Source organism: Pseudophryne corroboree, chromosome 2 (genome assembly GCF_028390025.1).
Source record: "Pseudophryne corroboree isolate aPseCor3 chromosome 2, aPseCor3.hap2, whole genome shotgun sequence".
Taxonomy (NCBI): Eukaryota; Metazoa; Chordata; class Amphibia; order Anura; family Myobatrachidae; genus Pseudophryne; species Pseudophryne corroboree.
In genome coordinates, this window is record NC_086445.1 from 270,596,943 (window position 1) to 270,614,208 (window position 17,266).

General features: G+C 47.9%; 1 protein-coding gene across 2 annotated transcripts in view; it reads left to right on the forward strand.

The window, feature by feature from the left end:
* The first annotated feature begins 1,816 nt into the window (after positions 1 to 1,816).
* ESD (esterase D) overlaps positions 1,817 to 17,266 on the forward strand; it is a 115,883-nt gene continuing 100,433 nt past the window's right edge. Inside the window, exons 1-2 of one of the 2 annotated variants that reach the window (XM_063952803.1) lie at positions 1,817 to 1,916; positions 5,094 to 5,156. In XM_063952803.1, coding sequence (XP_063808873.1) covers positions 1,884 to 1,916; positions 5,094 to 5,156 — 96 coding nt within the window. In that variant the 5' untranslated portion in view covers positions 1,817 to 1,883. The other variant, XM_063952805.1, reaches the window with a different exon arrangement.

Consider the following 17,266-nt stretch of genomic DNA (forward strand, 5'->3'; position numbering starts at 1 on the left):
GGACAGGACCCCACTAGCCCTTTGGGGAGACAGAGGGAGAGTATGCCAGCACACACCAGAGCGCTATATATATGTTGGGATAACACTATACAGAGTGTTTTTCCCCTTATAGCTGCTGTTTATATTATACTGCGCCTAATTAGTGTCCCCCCCCCCCCCCCCCCCCCTCTTGTTTTACCCTTTTCTGTAGTGCAGGACTGCAGGGGAGAGTCAGGGAGACGTCCTTCCAGCGGAGCTGTGAGGGAAAATGGCGCCAGTGTGCTGAGGAGATAGGCTCCGCCCCCTTCTCGGCGGACTTTTCTCCAGCTTTTTTCAGGAATCTGGCAGGGGTTAATATACATCCATATAGCCCTGGGGGTTATATGTGATGTATTTTAGCCAGCCAAGGTGTTCATATTGCTGCTCAGGGCGCCCCCCCCCAGCGCCCTGCACCCATCAGTGACCGGAGCGTGTGGTGTGCATGAGGAGCAATGGCGCACAGCTGCAGTGCTGTGCGCTACCTTGGTGAAGACTGATGTCTTCTGCCGCCGATTTTCCAGACTTCTTCTTGCTTCTGGCTCTGTAAGGGGGCCGGCGGCGCGGCTCTGGGACCGGACTCCGAGGCTGGGCCTGTGTTCGGTCCCTCTGGAGCTAATGGTGTCCAGTAGCCTAAGAAGCCCAAGCTGGCTGCAAGCAGGCAGGTTCGCTTCTTCTCCCCTTAGTCCCTCGATGCAGTGAGCCTGTTGCCAGCAGGTCTCACTGAAAATAAAAAACCTAAAACTAACTTTTCCTAAGAAGCTCAGGAGAGCCCCCTAGATTGCACCCAGCTCAGTCGGGCACAAAAATCTAACTGAGGCTTGGAGGAGGGTCATAGGGGGAGGAGCCAGTGCACACCAGCTAGTCCTAAAGCTTTTCTTTTGTGCCCAGTCTCCTGCGGAGCCGCTATTCCCCATGGTCCTTACGGAGTTCCCAGCATCCACTAGGACGTCAGAGAAATATATAATAATATGTTTAAACCGGTTGATGCCAATTGTGAAAGAAGAACATCTGGCGGTACTTTTAACAACACCACCTTATTGAATGGGATTCCCTATGCTTTGTATGAGGAAGCTATTGCCAGAGGCAGCCAGCTATACTCCTGGGCTGCGATTGCCAGCCGGGGGCTTGCTAAACATGGATATACCCCATCTCTGGTAAGTGCTTCAGTTTTTCTTCAATGATTAAACAGTTTTGCATTCACTAAGCTGATAGTCACTAAGTCGCCATTCATAATAGCGACACCGGAATTATTTATTTATGAAGTTTCTTATATAGCGCAGGATATTCTGTTGCGCTTTACAATTGGAACAGTAATAGAACAAAACTGGGTAAAAACAGACAGACATAGAGGTAGGAGGGCCCTGCTCACAAGCTTTAAATCTATAGAATGCTGAATGTTATGATGTGCTGATGTTTAAAACACTGACATCTAACACGTCAACATATAGAAAATTTCAACATGGGTAAAATGTTAACCTATGACATGTTAACAGTGAAAATGTCGACAATGGGACTAGGGCTAGTGTTAGGTTTAGGGGTAGATGTTATTAATGTGACCACATCAACTTTATAGCAGTGGTAAAAAAAAATGACTTCAACTTTAACTGCAGGCATAATGTATGTATCTCGATAAATATACCCCTCGGTGGCACAAGTAATAAAAGCAATGCATAGCAGAGACGCATAATTTAGGTCCACTCTGAACAGATCAACGTCACGGTCCAAAATCTAAATATAGTATTCCCGTTTTAATTAACCAGGCACATGTCTCTGGGACAAGTCCCTCCTGGCCTGTAGAGGGCAGTATAGCGCTGGAGGGAACTTGCGTCCTTTCTATCTGATTCCTGCGTTTATTTCTTGTGTGAATGCCAGTGCGGCTCCGAAGTGCTGTGCTGCAGGTAGGACGGAGGTAGTGGCTCGTGTTAGTCCGCAGGAACATGGATCACTGATACCGAGACAGCCGTGTCACTGGCGGAGGGGTCTGCACACGGTGACAGTGGTGAAAGCCAGCGAGTGTGAGCTCCTGCTCTCTGCACTCCTGTGCTTCTCCTGATGTCTCTCCTATTAATATCTGCATAGTGTGTGTAACTGTATCATATTATATAAGCCTGCATAAGCAGCGTGTAGGACTTTAGCTATTGTGGAACTGCAACTCCCAGCTTGCAGGAACTTCTCTGGAGTATGTGTATCCTCATCAGCTGCAGGGTCACACTTACCCTGTATGTCCTGCACACACTTACCAATGACCCAGACCTTTTCCCTGGTTAATGAGTCAGGGATGTAAAGGTAGCTGCTGTGTGTCACTGTGGCAGAGGCTAGAGGTAAATCTAGATGCAGGCTTGGCTGTACTGGTCAGCTTCTGCTCACTTTTCTGGACTTTTTCATTCAGATTTTTAACGAATAAGTTGTTACTGAGATGTTGCATTCTCTGCGTTGTTGGTGTTTGTTAGTGTATAACCCTGATTGTCAGCATTCGTGACGTTCTCTCATACACCTGTCCTTTTTGCTCCATATAGCGTGACTTACAGTGACTTGCGGTGGGGTGAGGCAGAGCCTTTCCTGTCATACTTACATTTAAACTAGAGTTTTTAACTGAATAAAATATATGAAAAATACTAATAATTTGTTTGAAATATCTTGTTTGCATTATTCTAATAATTTTTATAGCCCAAACTCTGGAGTAAAAAGTCTATGGCAGGTGAGGCAGTGCCTCACCTGTGTATCCTTTCCACACATCTCTAATCAAAACTCGCCAGATTTCCAGGAGTTTATAATGCTGCACCTGTGTATAATGCACAGATGTACCCTTTGTCTCATATATTGCATGGAATTCTGGCTCTGGGGTTAGCCAGTGCCTCCTGAGCCATTTAGCTCACCGCACGTCCCTGGTGACTTAGACGCTCTGCCACAGGTAGTGATTCCTGGACTTTCTGACTTTAGCCTCTTATTTGGTCAATTCATCTAAAGTCGCTTATAATGTCCTTGGCACTGAGGATTAGTGTTTTTGTTGCAAAGGAATTACAGTAGTATAAAGTTGCAGATTATGCAGGATGTGTTCAGGATGCTGACAGCCAGCAACCCGATCATAAGTATGCTGGGGACTGTTGGGGTTAGTCCGCAGGAAGAGGGGGTTCGGGGGCGATGGATAGGTTTAGGAGCTAAGGGGCACATTTACTAAGCAGTGATAAGAGCGGAGAAGTGAACCAGTGGAGAAGTTGCCCCATTAACCAATCAGCAGCTCTGTATAATTTTATAGTATGCAAATTATAGATGTTACTTCAGTGCTAAATGGTTGCCATGGACACTTCTCCACTGGCTCACTTCTCCGCTCTTCTCACTGCTTAGTAAATGTCCCTCTGAGTCTGGAAGGTGTGGGCGGTAGGATTAGGCTGTGGGGGCGGGATTAGGGTTAGTCTGCAGCAGGGACGTACGGTGAGGAAAATGGCTCAGGAGTCACTGGCTTGTACCAGAGCCAGCTTTGCACACAACATATGAGCCCAAGTGTTCATGTTGGAATTATGCGGGTTGCAGTTAAAATATTGGCTGTCAGGACCAACGCTGGAATCCTGACAGCCGGTGAAATGGCGCCGCCCGGAATCCCAACAAACGCGGGGTATTCTCACTCGGTTAGTGGGTACACGCCACCAACCGAGTGGAAATATAACCCATGGTGAGTGAAGAGAGCCACCGGGCCCGAAGCGTGGCGAGCAGACTCGCTGCTTCATAGCTGGAATTCCAACAGACTGGATACCACTGTCGGTATACTGACAGCCTGCATCCCGTCTGCCAGTGACATATACTGATTCCCATTATGCACAGGTGCGATTTCTTGGGGGATTGGTATAAAATGGGTAGAGGGGCAATAATTTTATCATTAGCTAACGAAATGGCTTGCTGGAAGGAGCTAACCAAGTTTGAAATGGGGATCATGGTAGGCTGTGCAATGTGATTTTTCCAGGGCAGCGCTTGACTGGTATACAGAAAATTTGGTAACCTGAGTAGACTGGCCAGCTTAGAGAGCAGATCTTAACCCCACTGAGATCCTCTGGGACGAATTGGAGAGATGGGCGCGTTCTAGACCGACTTGACCTACAAAACATACTGCCTGCTGTTGTCCAGGAACTTGAGGACAGTTTACCAAGAAGAGTGTCTGCAGTAATTACTGCACATGGTGGACCCACAAAGTACTAATGTCCATAAAATCTTGTTGATTGATTTGCTGTCAGTGTCCAATCACTTCTGTCTACATAGTATACATGGAAGGGGAGGGACTTAAAACATTTCTGGAACACCATTATAGAGCAGAAATACTGAATTGAACACCGGACACTACAAATATAAGCAACACCATTAAGTGTAATTATTTAAAAAATAAAATTCCTTCTAAAGGCCTTCTCCATAGCAGTGTGCTGTCCACATTTTATAGGTAAACTAGTGTTCGTCTGTGGCTTCCAGAAAACCCCTCTTTCTTTTTTTGTCTCCATAGTTCATAAACAGTCACTAGAAGTATATTTCACCCCAAAAATGTAAATTATATACGGTATGTATAGTAATTTGGCCTTGAGGAGCCTGCGCAGTGCACGTGCCGAGTGTTAAGTGTCTGGTTTTTCCTTAACTGCTCCTCTCCCTGACATCGAGATTATACATACCATATACAATAGTGAAAACGTGATACAAATTCATCCAGTAGTTTGTGTGTGATGTTGGAACAAACACAAACAAATTACAGTTTTATTATATAGTTATATTATGTATATTCTGAGATTATAAACATTTTTTTGTATAGCTCCTTCTACGATAATCCTCACTGTAGAGAAGGGAATTACATTTTGGCATACTGTATGAAAACTCTCCGTCGTGGATGTTGATGGCTGCCATGGCAACAGGCTGCATGTTATGTTTCCATGTTTGTCTTTATGTAGAGCTAGATAATTGAAATTGTTGCTTAAGTATTTTTTATGTATATAATTTAAATTTGCATAATGTACAAAAATGAAATTACAATATTAACCTTTTTTTATTATTATTTTGTCTTTATTATACTAATATTTTATTCCTGTTGCATTTTCTCATAGTGTTTACAGAAACATAAAAGTATCATCACAGCAAATTACAGTACTGTGGTCAAGACGCTACTGGTAGGATAGTTTTATTGCTACTGTTCCTTGCAACCAAACCATGCTTTAATGCTACCAATCCATGTAGTTGATAAAGTGCAGCATAGGTGAAGGGGAGGGGGCACAACGTTGATGTGAGGGAGGGATATGAATTTGCGATTTGTGTTTATATTGCAATGTATAATTATATATGTAAATGCTGTGCAGATCAATATGAATCCAAGAAATGGAACAAGTGTAAAAATTAATGTTATTTATTATACAACCCAATGCTTATATGTGGATAAATCACAAAGTTCTCCGGTTTTTAATAAATAATAACACAAATTTCTCTGACGTCCTAGTGGATGCTGGGAACTCCGTAAGGACCATGGGGAATAGCGGCTCCGCAGGAGACTGGGCACAAAAGTAAAGCTTTAGGACTACCTGGTGTGCACTGGCTCCTCCCCCTATGACCCTCCTCCAAGCCTCAGTTAGATTTTTGTGCCCGGCCGAGAAGGGTGCACACTAGGGGCTCTCCTGAGCTTCTTAGTGAAAGTTTAGTTTTAGGTTTTTTATTTTCAGTGAGACCTGCTGGCAACAGGCTCACTGCATCGAGGGACTAAGGGGAGAAGAAGCGAACTCGCCTGCGTGCAGAGTGGATTGGGCTTCTTAGGCTACTGGACACCATTAGCTCCAGAGGGACCGAACACAGGCCCAGCCTCGGAGTCAGGTCCCAGAGCCGCGCCGCCGGCCCCCTTACAGAGCCAGAAGCAAGAAGAGGTCCGGAAAATCGGCGGCAGAAGACATCCTGTCTTCACCAAGGTAGCGCACAGCACTGCAGCTGTGCGCCATTGCTCCTCAGCACACTTCGGTCACTGAGGGTGCAGGGCGCTAGGGGGGGGCGCCCTGAGCAGCAATAAAAACACCTTGGCTGGCGAAAATACATCACATATAGCCCCCAGGGCTATATGGATGAATTTTAACCCCTGCCAGATTCCACAGAAAAACGGGAGAAAAGGCCGCCGAGAAGGGGGCGGAGCCTATCTCCTCAGCACACTGGCGCCATTTTCTCTCACAGCTCCGTTGGAGGGAAGCTCCCTGGCTCTCCCCTGCAGTTACTACACTACAGAAAGGGGTCAAAAAAGAGAGGGGGGCACTAATTAGGCGCAGTATAACAATACAGCGGCTATAAGGGGAAAAACACTTATATAAGGTTATCCCTGTGTATATGTATGTGTATATATATATATATATATATATATATATATATATATATATATATATATATATATATATATATATATATATATATAGCGCTCTGGTGTGTGCTGGCATACTCTCCCTCTGTCTCCCCAAAGGGCTAGTGGGGTCCTGTCCTCTATCAGAGCATTCCCTGTGTGTGTGCTGTGTGTCGGTACGTTGTGTCGACATGTATGAGGAGGAAAATGAGGTGGAGGCGGAGCAATTGCCTGTAACAGAGATGTCACCCCCTAGGGAGTCGACATCTGAGTGGATGAGCTTATGGAAGGAATTATGTGAAAAGATTGATGACATGAGACAGCCGGCGACTCAGCCTGTGCCTGTCCAGGTGTCTCAAAAGCCATCAGGGGCTCTAAAACGCCCGTTACCGCAGATGGCAGATACAGACGCCGACACGGATACTGACTCCAGTGTCGACGATTAAGAGACGAATGTGACTTCCAGTAGGGCCACACGTTACATGATTGAGGCTATGGAAAATGTTTTTACACATTTCTGATAATACCAGTACCACTAAAAAGGGTATTATGTTGGGTGAGAAAAAACTGCCTGTAGTTTTTCCTGCATCTGAGGAATTAAATGAAGTGTGTGATGATGCGTGGGTTTCCCCCGATAAAAACTGTTAATTCCTAAAAAGTTATTAGCATCATACCCCTTCCCGCCAGAGGATAGGGCACGTTGGGAAACACCCCCTAGGGTGAATAAAGCGCTCACACGCTTGTCTAAACAGGTGGCACTACCGTCCCCGGATACGGCCGCCCTTAAGGAACCTGCTGACAGAAAGCAGTAAAATATCCTAAAATGTATATACACTCACACGGGTGTGATACTGCGACCAGCAATCGCCTCAGCCTGGATGTGCAGTGCTGGGGTGGCTTGGTCGGATTCCCTGACTGACAATATTGATACCCTAGATAGGGACAGTATATTACTGACTATAGAGCATTTAAAAGATGCATTTCTATATATGCGTGATGCACAGAGGGATATTTGCCGACTGGCATCAAGAGTAAGTGCGCTGTCCATTTCTGCCAGAAGAGGGTTATGGACAAGACAGTGGTCAGGTGATGCTGATTCCAAAAGGCATATGGAAGTATCGCCTTATAAAAGGGAGGAGTTATTTGGGGTAGGTCTAACAGACCTGGTGGCTACGGCAACGGCTGGAAAATACACTTTTTTACCCCAGGTAGCCTCTCAACATAAGAAGACGCCGTATTATCAGGCGCAGTCCTTTGGGCCCCATAAGGGCAAGCGGGCAAAAGGCTCCTCATTTCTGCCCCGTGGCAGAGGGAGAGGAAAAAGGCTGCAGCAAACAGCCAGTTCCCAGGAACAGAAGCCCTCTCCCGTTTTCTGCCAAGTCCTCAGCATGACGCTGGGGCTTTACAAGCGGACTCAGGCATGGTGGGGGCCCGTCTCAAAAATTTCAGCGTGCAGTGGGCTCACTCACAGGGGATCCCTGGATCCTTCAGGTGGTATCTCAGGGGTACAAATTGGAATTCGAGACGTCTCCCCTTCGCCGTTTTCCTAAAGTCTGCTTTACCGACGTCTCCCTCCGACAGGGAGGCGGTATGGGAAGCCATTCACAAGCTGTATTCCCAGCAGGTGATAATTAAGGTACCCCTCCTACAACAGGGAAAGGGGTATTATTCCACGCTGTTTGTGGTACCGAAGCCGGACGGCTCGGTGAGACCTAATTTAAATCTGAAATCCTTGAACACTTACATACAAAGGTTCAAATTCAAGATGGAGTCACTCAGAGCGGTGATGGCAAACATGGAAGAAGGGGATTATATGGTGTCTCTGGACATCAAGGATGCTTATCTCCATGTCCCAATTTACCCTTCTCACCAAGGGTACCTCAGGTTTGTGGTACAGAACTGTCACTATCAGTTTCAGACGCTGCCGTTTGGTTTGTCCACTGCACCCCGGGTCTTTACCAAAGTAATGGCCGAAATGATGATACTCCTTCGAAGGAAGGGAGTTTTAATTATCCCTTACTTGGACGATCTCCGGATAAGGGCAAGATCCAGGGAACGGTTGGTAGTCGGGGTAGCACTATCTCAAGTAGTGTTGCGGCAGCACGGTTGGATTCTTAATATTCCAAAATCGCAGCTGATCCCGACGACACGTCTTCTATTCCTAAGGATGATCCTGGACACAGTCCAGAAAAAGGTGTTTCTCCAGGAGGAGAAAGCCAGGGAGTTATCCGAACTAGTCAGAAACCTCCTAAAACCAGGCCAAGTGTCAGTGCAGCAGTGCACAAGGGTCCTGGAAAAAATGGTGGCTTCCTACGAAGCAATTCCATTCGGCAGATTCCACGCAAGAACTTTCCAGTGGGACCTGCTGGAAAAGTGGTCCGGATCGCATCTTCAGATGCATCAGCGGATAACCCTGTCACCAAAGACAAGGGTGTCTCTCCTGTGGTGGTTGCAGAGTGCTCATCTTCTAGAGGGCGCAGATTCGGCATTCAGGACTGGGTCCTGGTGACCACGGATGCCAGCCTGCGAGGCTGGGGAGCAGTCACACAGGGAAGAAATTTCCAGGGCTTGTGGTCAAGCCTGGAGACATCACTTCACATAAATATCTTGGAGCTAAGGGCCATTTACAATGCCCTAAGCCAAGCAAGACCTCTGCTTCAAGGTCAGCCGGTGCTGATCCAGTCGGACAACATCACGGCAGTCGCCCACGTAGAGAAGCTGCAAGGATTTTTCGCTGGGCGGAAAATCATGTGATAGCATTGTCAGCAGTGTTCATTCCGGGAGTGGACAACTGGGAAACAGACTTCCTCAGCAGAAGTCTTCCACATGATTGTAAACCGTTGGGAAAAACCAAAGGTGGACATGATGGCGTCCCGCCTAAACAAAAAATTGGACAGGTATTGCGCCAGGTCAAGGGACCCTCAGGCAATAGCTGTGGACGCTCTGGTAACACCGTGGGTGTACCAGTCAGTGTATGGGTTCCCTCCTCTTCCTCTCTTACCAAAAGTATTGAGAATTATAAGACGGAGGGGAGTAAGAACTATACTCGTGGCTCCGGATTGGCCAAGAAGGACTTGGTACCCGGAATTTCAAGAGATGCTCACGGAGGACCCGTGGCCTCTACCTCTAAGAAGGGACCTGCTCCATCAAGGACCCTATCTATTCCAAGACTTACCGCGGCTGCGTTTGACGGCAGGGCGGTTGAACGCCGGATCCTGAAGGAAAAAGGCATTCCGGATGAAGTCATCCCTACCCTGATCAAAGCCAGGAAGGATGTAACTGCAAAGCATTATCACCGCATTAGGCGAAAATATGTTGCGTGGTGCGAGGCCAGTAAGGCCTCGATGGAGGAATTTCAACTAGGTCGATTCCTGCATTTCCTGCAAACAGGAGTGTCTATGGGCCTAAAATTGGGGTCCATTAAGGTTCAAATTTCGGCCCTGTCAATTTTCTTCCAGAAAGAACTAGCTTCAGTTCCTGAAGTTCAGACGTTTGTAAAAGGGGTACTGCATATACAGCCTCCTTTTGTGCCTCCAGTGGCACCTTGGGATCTCAATGTAGTTTTGGGGTTCCTAAAGTCACAATGGTTTGAACCACTTGAATCTGTGGAGTTAAAATATCTCACATGGAAAGTGGTCATGCTGTTGGCCCTGGCCTAGGCCAGGCGCGTGTCAGAATTGGCGGCTTTATCCTGTAAAAGCCCTTATCTGATCTTCCATTCAGACAGGGCGGAATTGAGGACTCGTCCTCATTTTCTCCCTAAGGTGGTTTCAGCGTTTCATCTGGACCAACCTATTGTGGTACCTGCGGCTACTAGTGACTTGGAGGACTCCAAGTTGTTGGACATAGTCAGGGCCCTGAAAATATATGTTTCCAGGACGGCTGGAGTCAGAAAATCTGACTCGCTGTTTATCCTGTATGCACCCAACAAGCTGGGTGCTCCTGCTTCTAAGCAGACTATTGCTCGTTGGATTTGTAATACAATTCAGCTTGCACATTCTGTGGCAGGCCTGCCACAGCCAAAATCTGTAAAAGCCCATTCCACAAGGAAGGTGGGCTCATCTTGGGCGGCTGCCCGAGGGGTCTTGGCTTTACAACTTTGCCGAGCAGCTATTTGGTCAGGGGCAAACACGTTTGCTAAATTCTACAAATTTGATACCCTGGCTGAGGAGGACCTGGAGTTCTCTCATTCGGTGCTGCAGAGTCATCCGCACTCTCCCGCCCGTTTGGGAGCTTTGGTATAATCCCCATGGTCCTTACGGAGTTCCCAGCATCCACTAGGACGTCAGAGAAAATAAGAATTTACTTACCGATAATTCTATTTCTCGTAGTCCGTAGTGGATGCTGGGCGCCCATCCCAAGTGCGGATTGTCTGCAATACTTGTACATAGTTATTGTTAACTAAATCGGGTTATTGTTGTTGTGAGCCATCTATCCAGAGGCTCCTCTGTTATCATGCTGTTAACTGGGTTCAGATCACAGGTTGTACGGTGTGATTGGTGTGGCTGGTATGAGTCTTACCCGGGATTCATAAATCCTTCCTTATTGTGTACGCTCGTTCGGGCACAGTATCCTAACTGAGGCTTGGAGGAGGGTCATAGGGGGAGGAGCCAGTGCACACCATGTAGTCCTAAAGCTTTACTTTTGTGCCCAGTCTCCTGCGGAGCCGCTATTCCCCATGGTCCTTACGGAGTTCCCAGCATCCACTACGGACTACGAGAAATAGAATTATCGGTAAGTAAATTCTTATTTTTTAAACTTATCCAACTTCACGGATTCATTTTGATCATCACTGCATTTACATATGTAATTGGGGACAACGCACATCGCAAATTCATATCGTTCCCACACACACCTGTGCCATGCTTTATTAAGTACTGCAAGCATTCCCAACCTCTGTCTCCAAGGCACACTAATGCGCCCTAAATACTTGCCGATGTGTGCAGGCGAGAAATCATTCATATCGCTCAGTGTGTATGCACCAACGATGAGTGGCGCCATTGTCCATCGTTGGTTCTCCGTCACTTTGCAATGTAAGTCAGTTTGGACGATGATCGATCATCATTCAGATCGCTCATCGTCAAAATTGCAAGCATCACAGACTGCGTAGGCCCCTTTACAGTGCAGGTTTTAGTGATATCCAGGCTTTAGCACAGATTGTTAAATCAAATAACTGAAGCACTAATTAAGTCACCTGTGCTCCAGCATTGATATTACTAAAACCTGGGATGTTAGTGCACCTTGAGGACAGAGGTTGGGAGTGCCTGAACTGCTATATTATTCAGACACAAGAGAAGACACCTTCCAGACTTAGGAGCAGAAAAAGTCCATTCCACATCCCGCAATGAGCGCAGTGTAATCCACTTTCTCTGACGTCCTAGTGGATGCTGGGACTTCCGTAAGGACCATGGGGAATAGCGGCTCCGCAGGAGACTGGGCACAAAAGTAAAAGCTTTAGACTAGCTGGTGTGCACTGGCTCCTCCCCCTATGACCCTCCTCCAAGCCTCAGTTAGATTTTTGTGCCCGGCCGAGAAGGGTGCATGCTAGGTAGCTCTCCCGAGCTGCTTAGAGTAAAAGTTTAAATAGGTTTTTTATTTTCAGTGAGACCTGCTGGCAACAGGCTCACTGCATCGTGGGACTAAGGGGAGAAGAAGCGAACTCACCTGCATGCAGAGTGGATTGGGCTTCTTGGCTACTGGACATTAGCTCCAGAGGGACGATCACAGGTTCAGCCTGGATGGGTCCCGGAGCCGCGCCGCCGGCCCCCTTACAGAGCCAGAAGAGCGAAGAGGTCCGGAGAAATCGGCGGCAGAAGACGTTCCTGTCTTCAGATAAGGTAGCGCACAGCACTGCAGCTGTGCGCCATTGCTCTCAGCACACTTCACACTCCGGTCACTGAGGGTGCAGGGCGCTGGGGGGGGAGCGCCCTGAGACGCAATAAAACACTATAAAAACCTTATATGGCTAAAGAAATGCATCACATATAGCTCCTGGGCTATATGGATGCATTTAACCCCTGCCAGTTTTCCTAAAAAAAGCGGGAGAAAAGGCCGCCGTGAAGGGGGCGGAGCCTTTCTCCTCAGCACACAAGCGCCATTTTCTTTCACAGCTCCGCTGGAAGGACGGCTCCCTGACTCTCCCCTGCAGTCCTGCTACAAGAATCAGGGTAAAACAAGAGAGGGGGGGCACTATTGGCAGCTAATATAAAACAGCAGCTATAAAGGGAGAAACACTTACATAAGGTTATCCCTGTATATATATATAGCGCTCTGGTGTGTGCTGGCAAACTCTCCCTCTGTCTCCCCAAAGGGCTCGTGGGGTCCTGTCCTCTTTCAGAGCATTCCCTGTGTGTGTGCTGGGTGTCGGTACGATTGTGTCGACATGTATGAGGAGGAAAATGATGTGGAAGCAGAGCAATTGCCTGTGTTAGTGATGTCACCCCCTAGGGAGTCGACACCTGACTGGATGGTCGTATTTAAAGAATTACGTGACAATGTCAGCACTTTGCAAAAAACTGTTGACGACATGAGACAGCCGGCAAATCAATTAGTGCCTGTTCAGGCGTCTCAGACACCGTCAGGGGCGCTAAAACGCCCGTTACCTCAGATGGTCGACAGACCCAGACACGGATACTGAATCCAGTGTCGACGGTGAGGAGACAAAAGTAATGTCCAGTAGGGCCACACTTTACATGATCACGGCAATGAAGGAGGCATTGAATATTTCTGACACTACAAGTACCACAAAAAAGGGTATTATGTGGGGTGTGAAAAAACTACCAGTAGTTTTTCCTGAATCAGATGAATTAAATGAGGTGTGTGATAAAGCGTGGCTTTCCCCCGATTAAAAAACTGCTGATTTCTAATAAATTATTGGCACTATACCCTTTCCCGCCAGAGGTTAGGGCACGTTGGGAAACACCTCCTAGGGTAGATAAGGCGCTCACACGCTTATCAAGACAAGTGGCGTTACCGTCTCCCGATACGGCCGCCCTCAAGGAACCAGCTGATAGGAGGCTGGAAAATATCCTAAAAGGTATATACACACATACTGGTGTTATACTGCGACCAGCAATCGCCTCAGCCTGGATGTGCAGCGCTGGAGTGGCTTGGTCGGATTCCCTGACTGAAAATATTGATACCCTGGATAGGGACAGTATAAATAGAGCATTTAAAGGATGCATTACTATATATGCGAGATGCACAGAGGGATATTTGCACCCTGGCATCTAGAGTGAGTGCGATGTCCATTTCTGCCAGAAGAGCGTTATGGAAGCGACAGTGGTCAGGTGATGCGGATTCCAAACGACATATGGAAGTATTGCCGTATAAAGGGGAGGAGTTATTTGGGGTCGGTCTATCGGACCTGGTGGCCACGGCAACGGCTGGAAAATCCACCTTTTTACCCCAGGTCACCTCTCAGCAGAAAAAGACACCGTCTTTTCAAACTCAGTCCTTTCGTCCCCATAAGGGCAAGCGGGCAAAAGGCCACTCATTTCTGCCCCGGGGCAGAGGAAGGGGAAAAAGACTGCACCAGGCAGCCTCTTCCCAGGAACAGAAGCCCTCCCCCGCTTCTGCCAAGTCTTCAGCATGACGCTGGGGCTCTACAAGCGGACTCAGGCACGGTGGGGGGCCGTCTCAAGAATTTCAGCGCGCAGTGGGCTCACTCGCAAGTGGACCCCTGGATCCTGCAGGTAGTATCACAGGGGTACAAATTGGAATTCGAGACGTCTCCCCCTCGCCGGTTCCTGAAGTCTGCTCTACCAACGTCTCCCTCCGACAGGGAGGTGGTAGTGGACGCTATTCACAAGCTGTATTCCCAGCAGGTGATAATCAAGGTACCCCTCCTACAACAGGGAAAGGGGTATTATTCCACGCTGTTTGTGGTACCGAAGCCGGACGGCTCGGTGAGACCAATTTTAAATCTAAAATCCTTGAACACTTACATAAAAAGGTTCAAATTCAAGATGGAGTCACTCAGAGCAGTGATAGCGAACCTTGAAGAAGGGGACTATATGGTATCTCTAGACATCAAAGATGCTTATCTCCATGTCCCAATCTACCCTTCTCACCAAGGGTACCTCAGGTTTGTGGTACAAAACTGTCATTATCAGTTTCAGACGCTGCCGTTTGGATTGTCCACGGCACCACGGGTCTTTACCAAGGTAATGGCCGACATGATGATTCTTCTTCGAAGAAAAGGTGTCTTAATTATCCCTTACTTGGACGATCTCCTGATAAGGGCAAGGTCCAGGGAACAGTTAGAGGTCGGAGTAGCACTATCTCAGGTAGTGCTACGTCAGCACGGGTGGATCCTAAATATCCCAAAATCACAGCTGATTCCAACAACACGTCTACTGTTCCTGGGGATGATTCTGGACACAGTCCAGAAAAAGGTGTTTCTCCCGGAGGAGAAGGCCAGGGAGTTATCCGAGCTAGTCAGGAAACTCCTAAAGCCAGGCCAAGTGTCTGTGCATCAATGCACGAGAGTCCTGGGAAAAATGGTGGCTTCTTACGAAGCGATTCCATTCGGAAGATTCCATGCAAGAACTTTTCAGTGGGATCTGCTGGACAAATGGTCCGGATCGCATCTTCAGATGCATCAGCGGATAACCCTATCTCCAAGGACAAGGGTGTCTCTCCTGTGGTGGTTACAGAGTGCTCATCTTCTAGAGGGCCGCAGATTCGGCATTCAGGATTGGATGCTGGTGACCACCGATGCCAGCCTGAGAGGCTGGGGAGCAGTCACACAGGGAAGAAATTTCCAGGGCTTGTGGTCAAGCATGGAAACGTCTCTTCACATAAATATCCTGGAACTAAGGGCCATTTACAATGCCCTAAGTCAAGCAAGGCCTCTGCTTCAGGGTCAGTCGGTATTGATCCAATCGGACAACATCACGGCAGTCGCCCACGTCAACAGACAGGGCGGCACAAGAAGCAGGAGGGCAATGGCAGAAGCTGCAAGGATTCTTCGCTTGGCGGAAAATCATGTGGTGGCACTGTCAGCAGTGTTCATTCCGGGAGTGGACAACTGGGAAGCAGACTTCCTCAGCAGACACGACCTCCACCCGGGGGAGTGGGGACTTCACCCAGAAGTCTTTCAAGTGATTGTAAACCGTTGGGAAAAACCAAAGGTGGACATGATGGCGTCCCGTCTCAACAAAAAACTGGACAGATATTGCGCCAGGTCATGGGACCCTCAGGCAATAGCGGTGGACGCTCTGGTAACACCGTGGGTGTACCAGTCGGTGTATGTGTTCCCTCCTCTGCCTCTCATACCCAAAGTACTGAGAATCATAAGAAGGAGAGGAGTAAGAACTATACTCGTGGCTCCGGATTGGCCAAGAAGAACTTGGTACCCGGAACTGCAAGAGATGCTCACGGAGGACCCGTGGCCTCTACCTCTAAGAAAGGACCTGCTCCAGCAGGGACCTTGTCTGTTCCAAGACTTACCGCGGCTGCGTTTGACGGCATGGCGGTTGAACGCCGGATCCTGATGGAAAAAGGCATTCCAGATGAAGTTATCCCTACCCTGATCAAAGCCAGGAAGGATGTAACCGCGAAACATTATCACCGCATTTGGCGAAAATATGTTGCGTGGTGTGAGGCCAAGAAGGCCCCCACAGAGGAATTTCAACTGGGTCGTTTCCTGCATTTCCTGCAAGCAGGACTGTCTATGGGCCTAAAATTAGGATCCATTAAGGTTCAAATTTCGGCCCTGTCGATCTTCTTCCAGAAAGAACTGGCTTCAGTGCCTGAAGTTCAGACGTTTGTCAAGGGGGTACTGCATATACAGCCTCCTGTTGTGCCACCAGTGGCACCTTGGGATCTCAATGTAGTTTTAGGGTTCCTAAAATCACATTGGTTTGAACCACTCACCACTGTGGAATTAAAATATCTCACATGGAAGGTGGTCATGCTGTTAGCTCTGGCGTCAGCCAGGCGTGTCTCAGAATTGGTGGCTTTGTCATATAAAAGCCCTTACCTAATTTTTCATTCAGACAGGGCAGAATTGAGAACTTGTCCTCAATTTCTCCCTAAGGTGGTTTCAGCGTTTCACATGAACCAACCTATTGTGGTGCCTGCGGCTACTAGGGACTTGGAGGACTCCAAGTTGTTGGACGTAGTCAGGGCCCTGAAAATATATGTTTCCAGGACGGCTGGAGTCAGAAAATCTGACTCGCTGTTTATCCTGTATGCACCCAACAAGCTGGGTGCTCCTGCTTCTAAGCAGACGATTGCTCGTTGGATTTGTAGTACAATTCAGTTTGCACATTCTGTGGCAGGACTGCCACAGCCAAAATCTGTTAAAGCCCATTCCACAAGGAAAGTGGGCTCATCTTGGGCGGCTGCCCGAGGGGTCTCGGCTTTACAACTTTGCCGAGCAGCTACTTGGTCAGGGGCAAACACGTTTGCAAAATTTTACAAATTCGATACCCTGGCTGAGGAGGACCTGGAGTTCTCTCATTCGGTGCTGCAGAGTCATCCGCACTCTCCCGCCCGTTTGGGAGCTTTGGTATAATCCCCATGGTCCTTACGGAAGTCCCAGCATCCACTAGGACGTCAGAGAAAATAAGAATTTACTTACCGATAATTCTATTTCTCATAGTCCGTAGTGGATGCTGGGCGCCCATCCCAAGTGCGGATTGTCTGCAATACTTGTATATAGTTATTGTTACAAAAAAATCGGGTTGTTTATTGTTGTGAGCCATCTTTTCAGAGGCTCCTACGTTTATCATACTGTTAACTAGGTTCAGATCACAGGTTGTACAGTGTGATTGGTGTGGCTGGTATGAGTCTTACCCGGGATTCAAAATCCTTCCTTATTATGTACGCTCGTCCGGGCACAGTATCCTAACTGAGGCTTGGAGGAGGGTCATAGGGGGAGGAGCCAGTGCACACCAGCTAGTC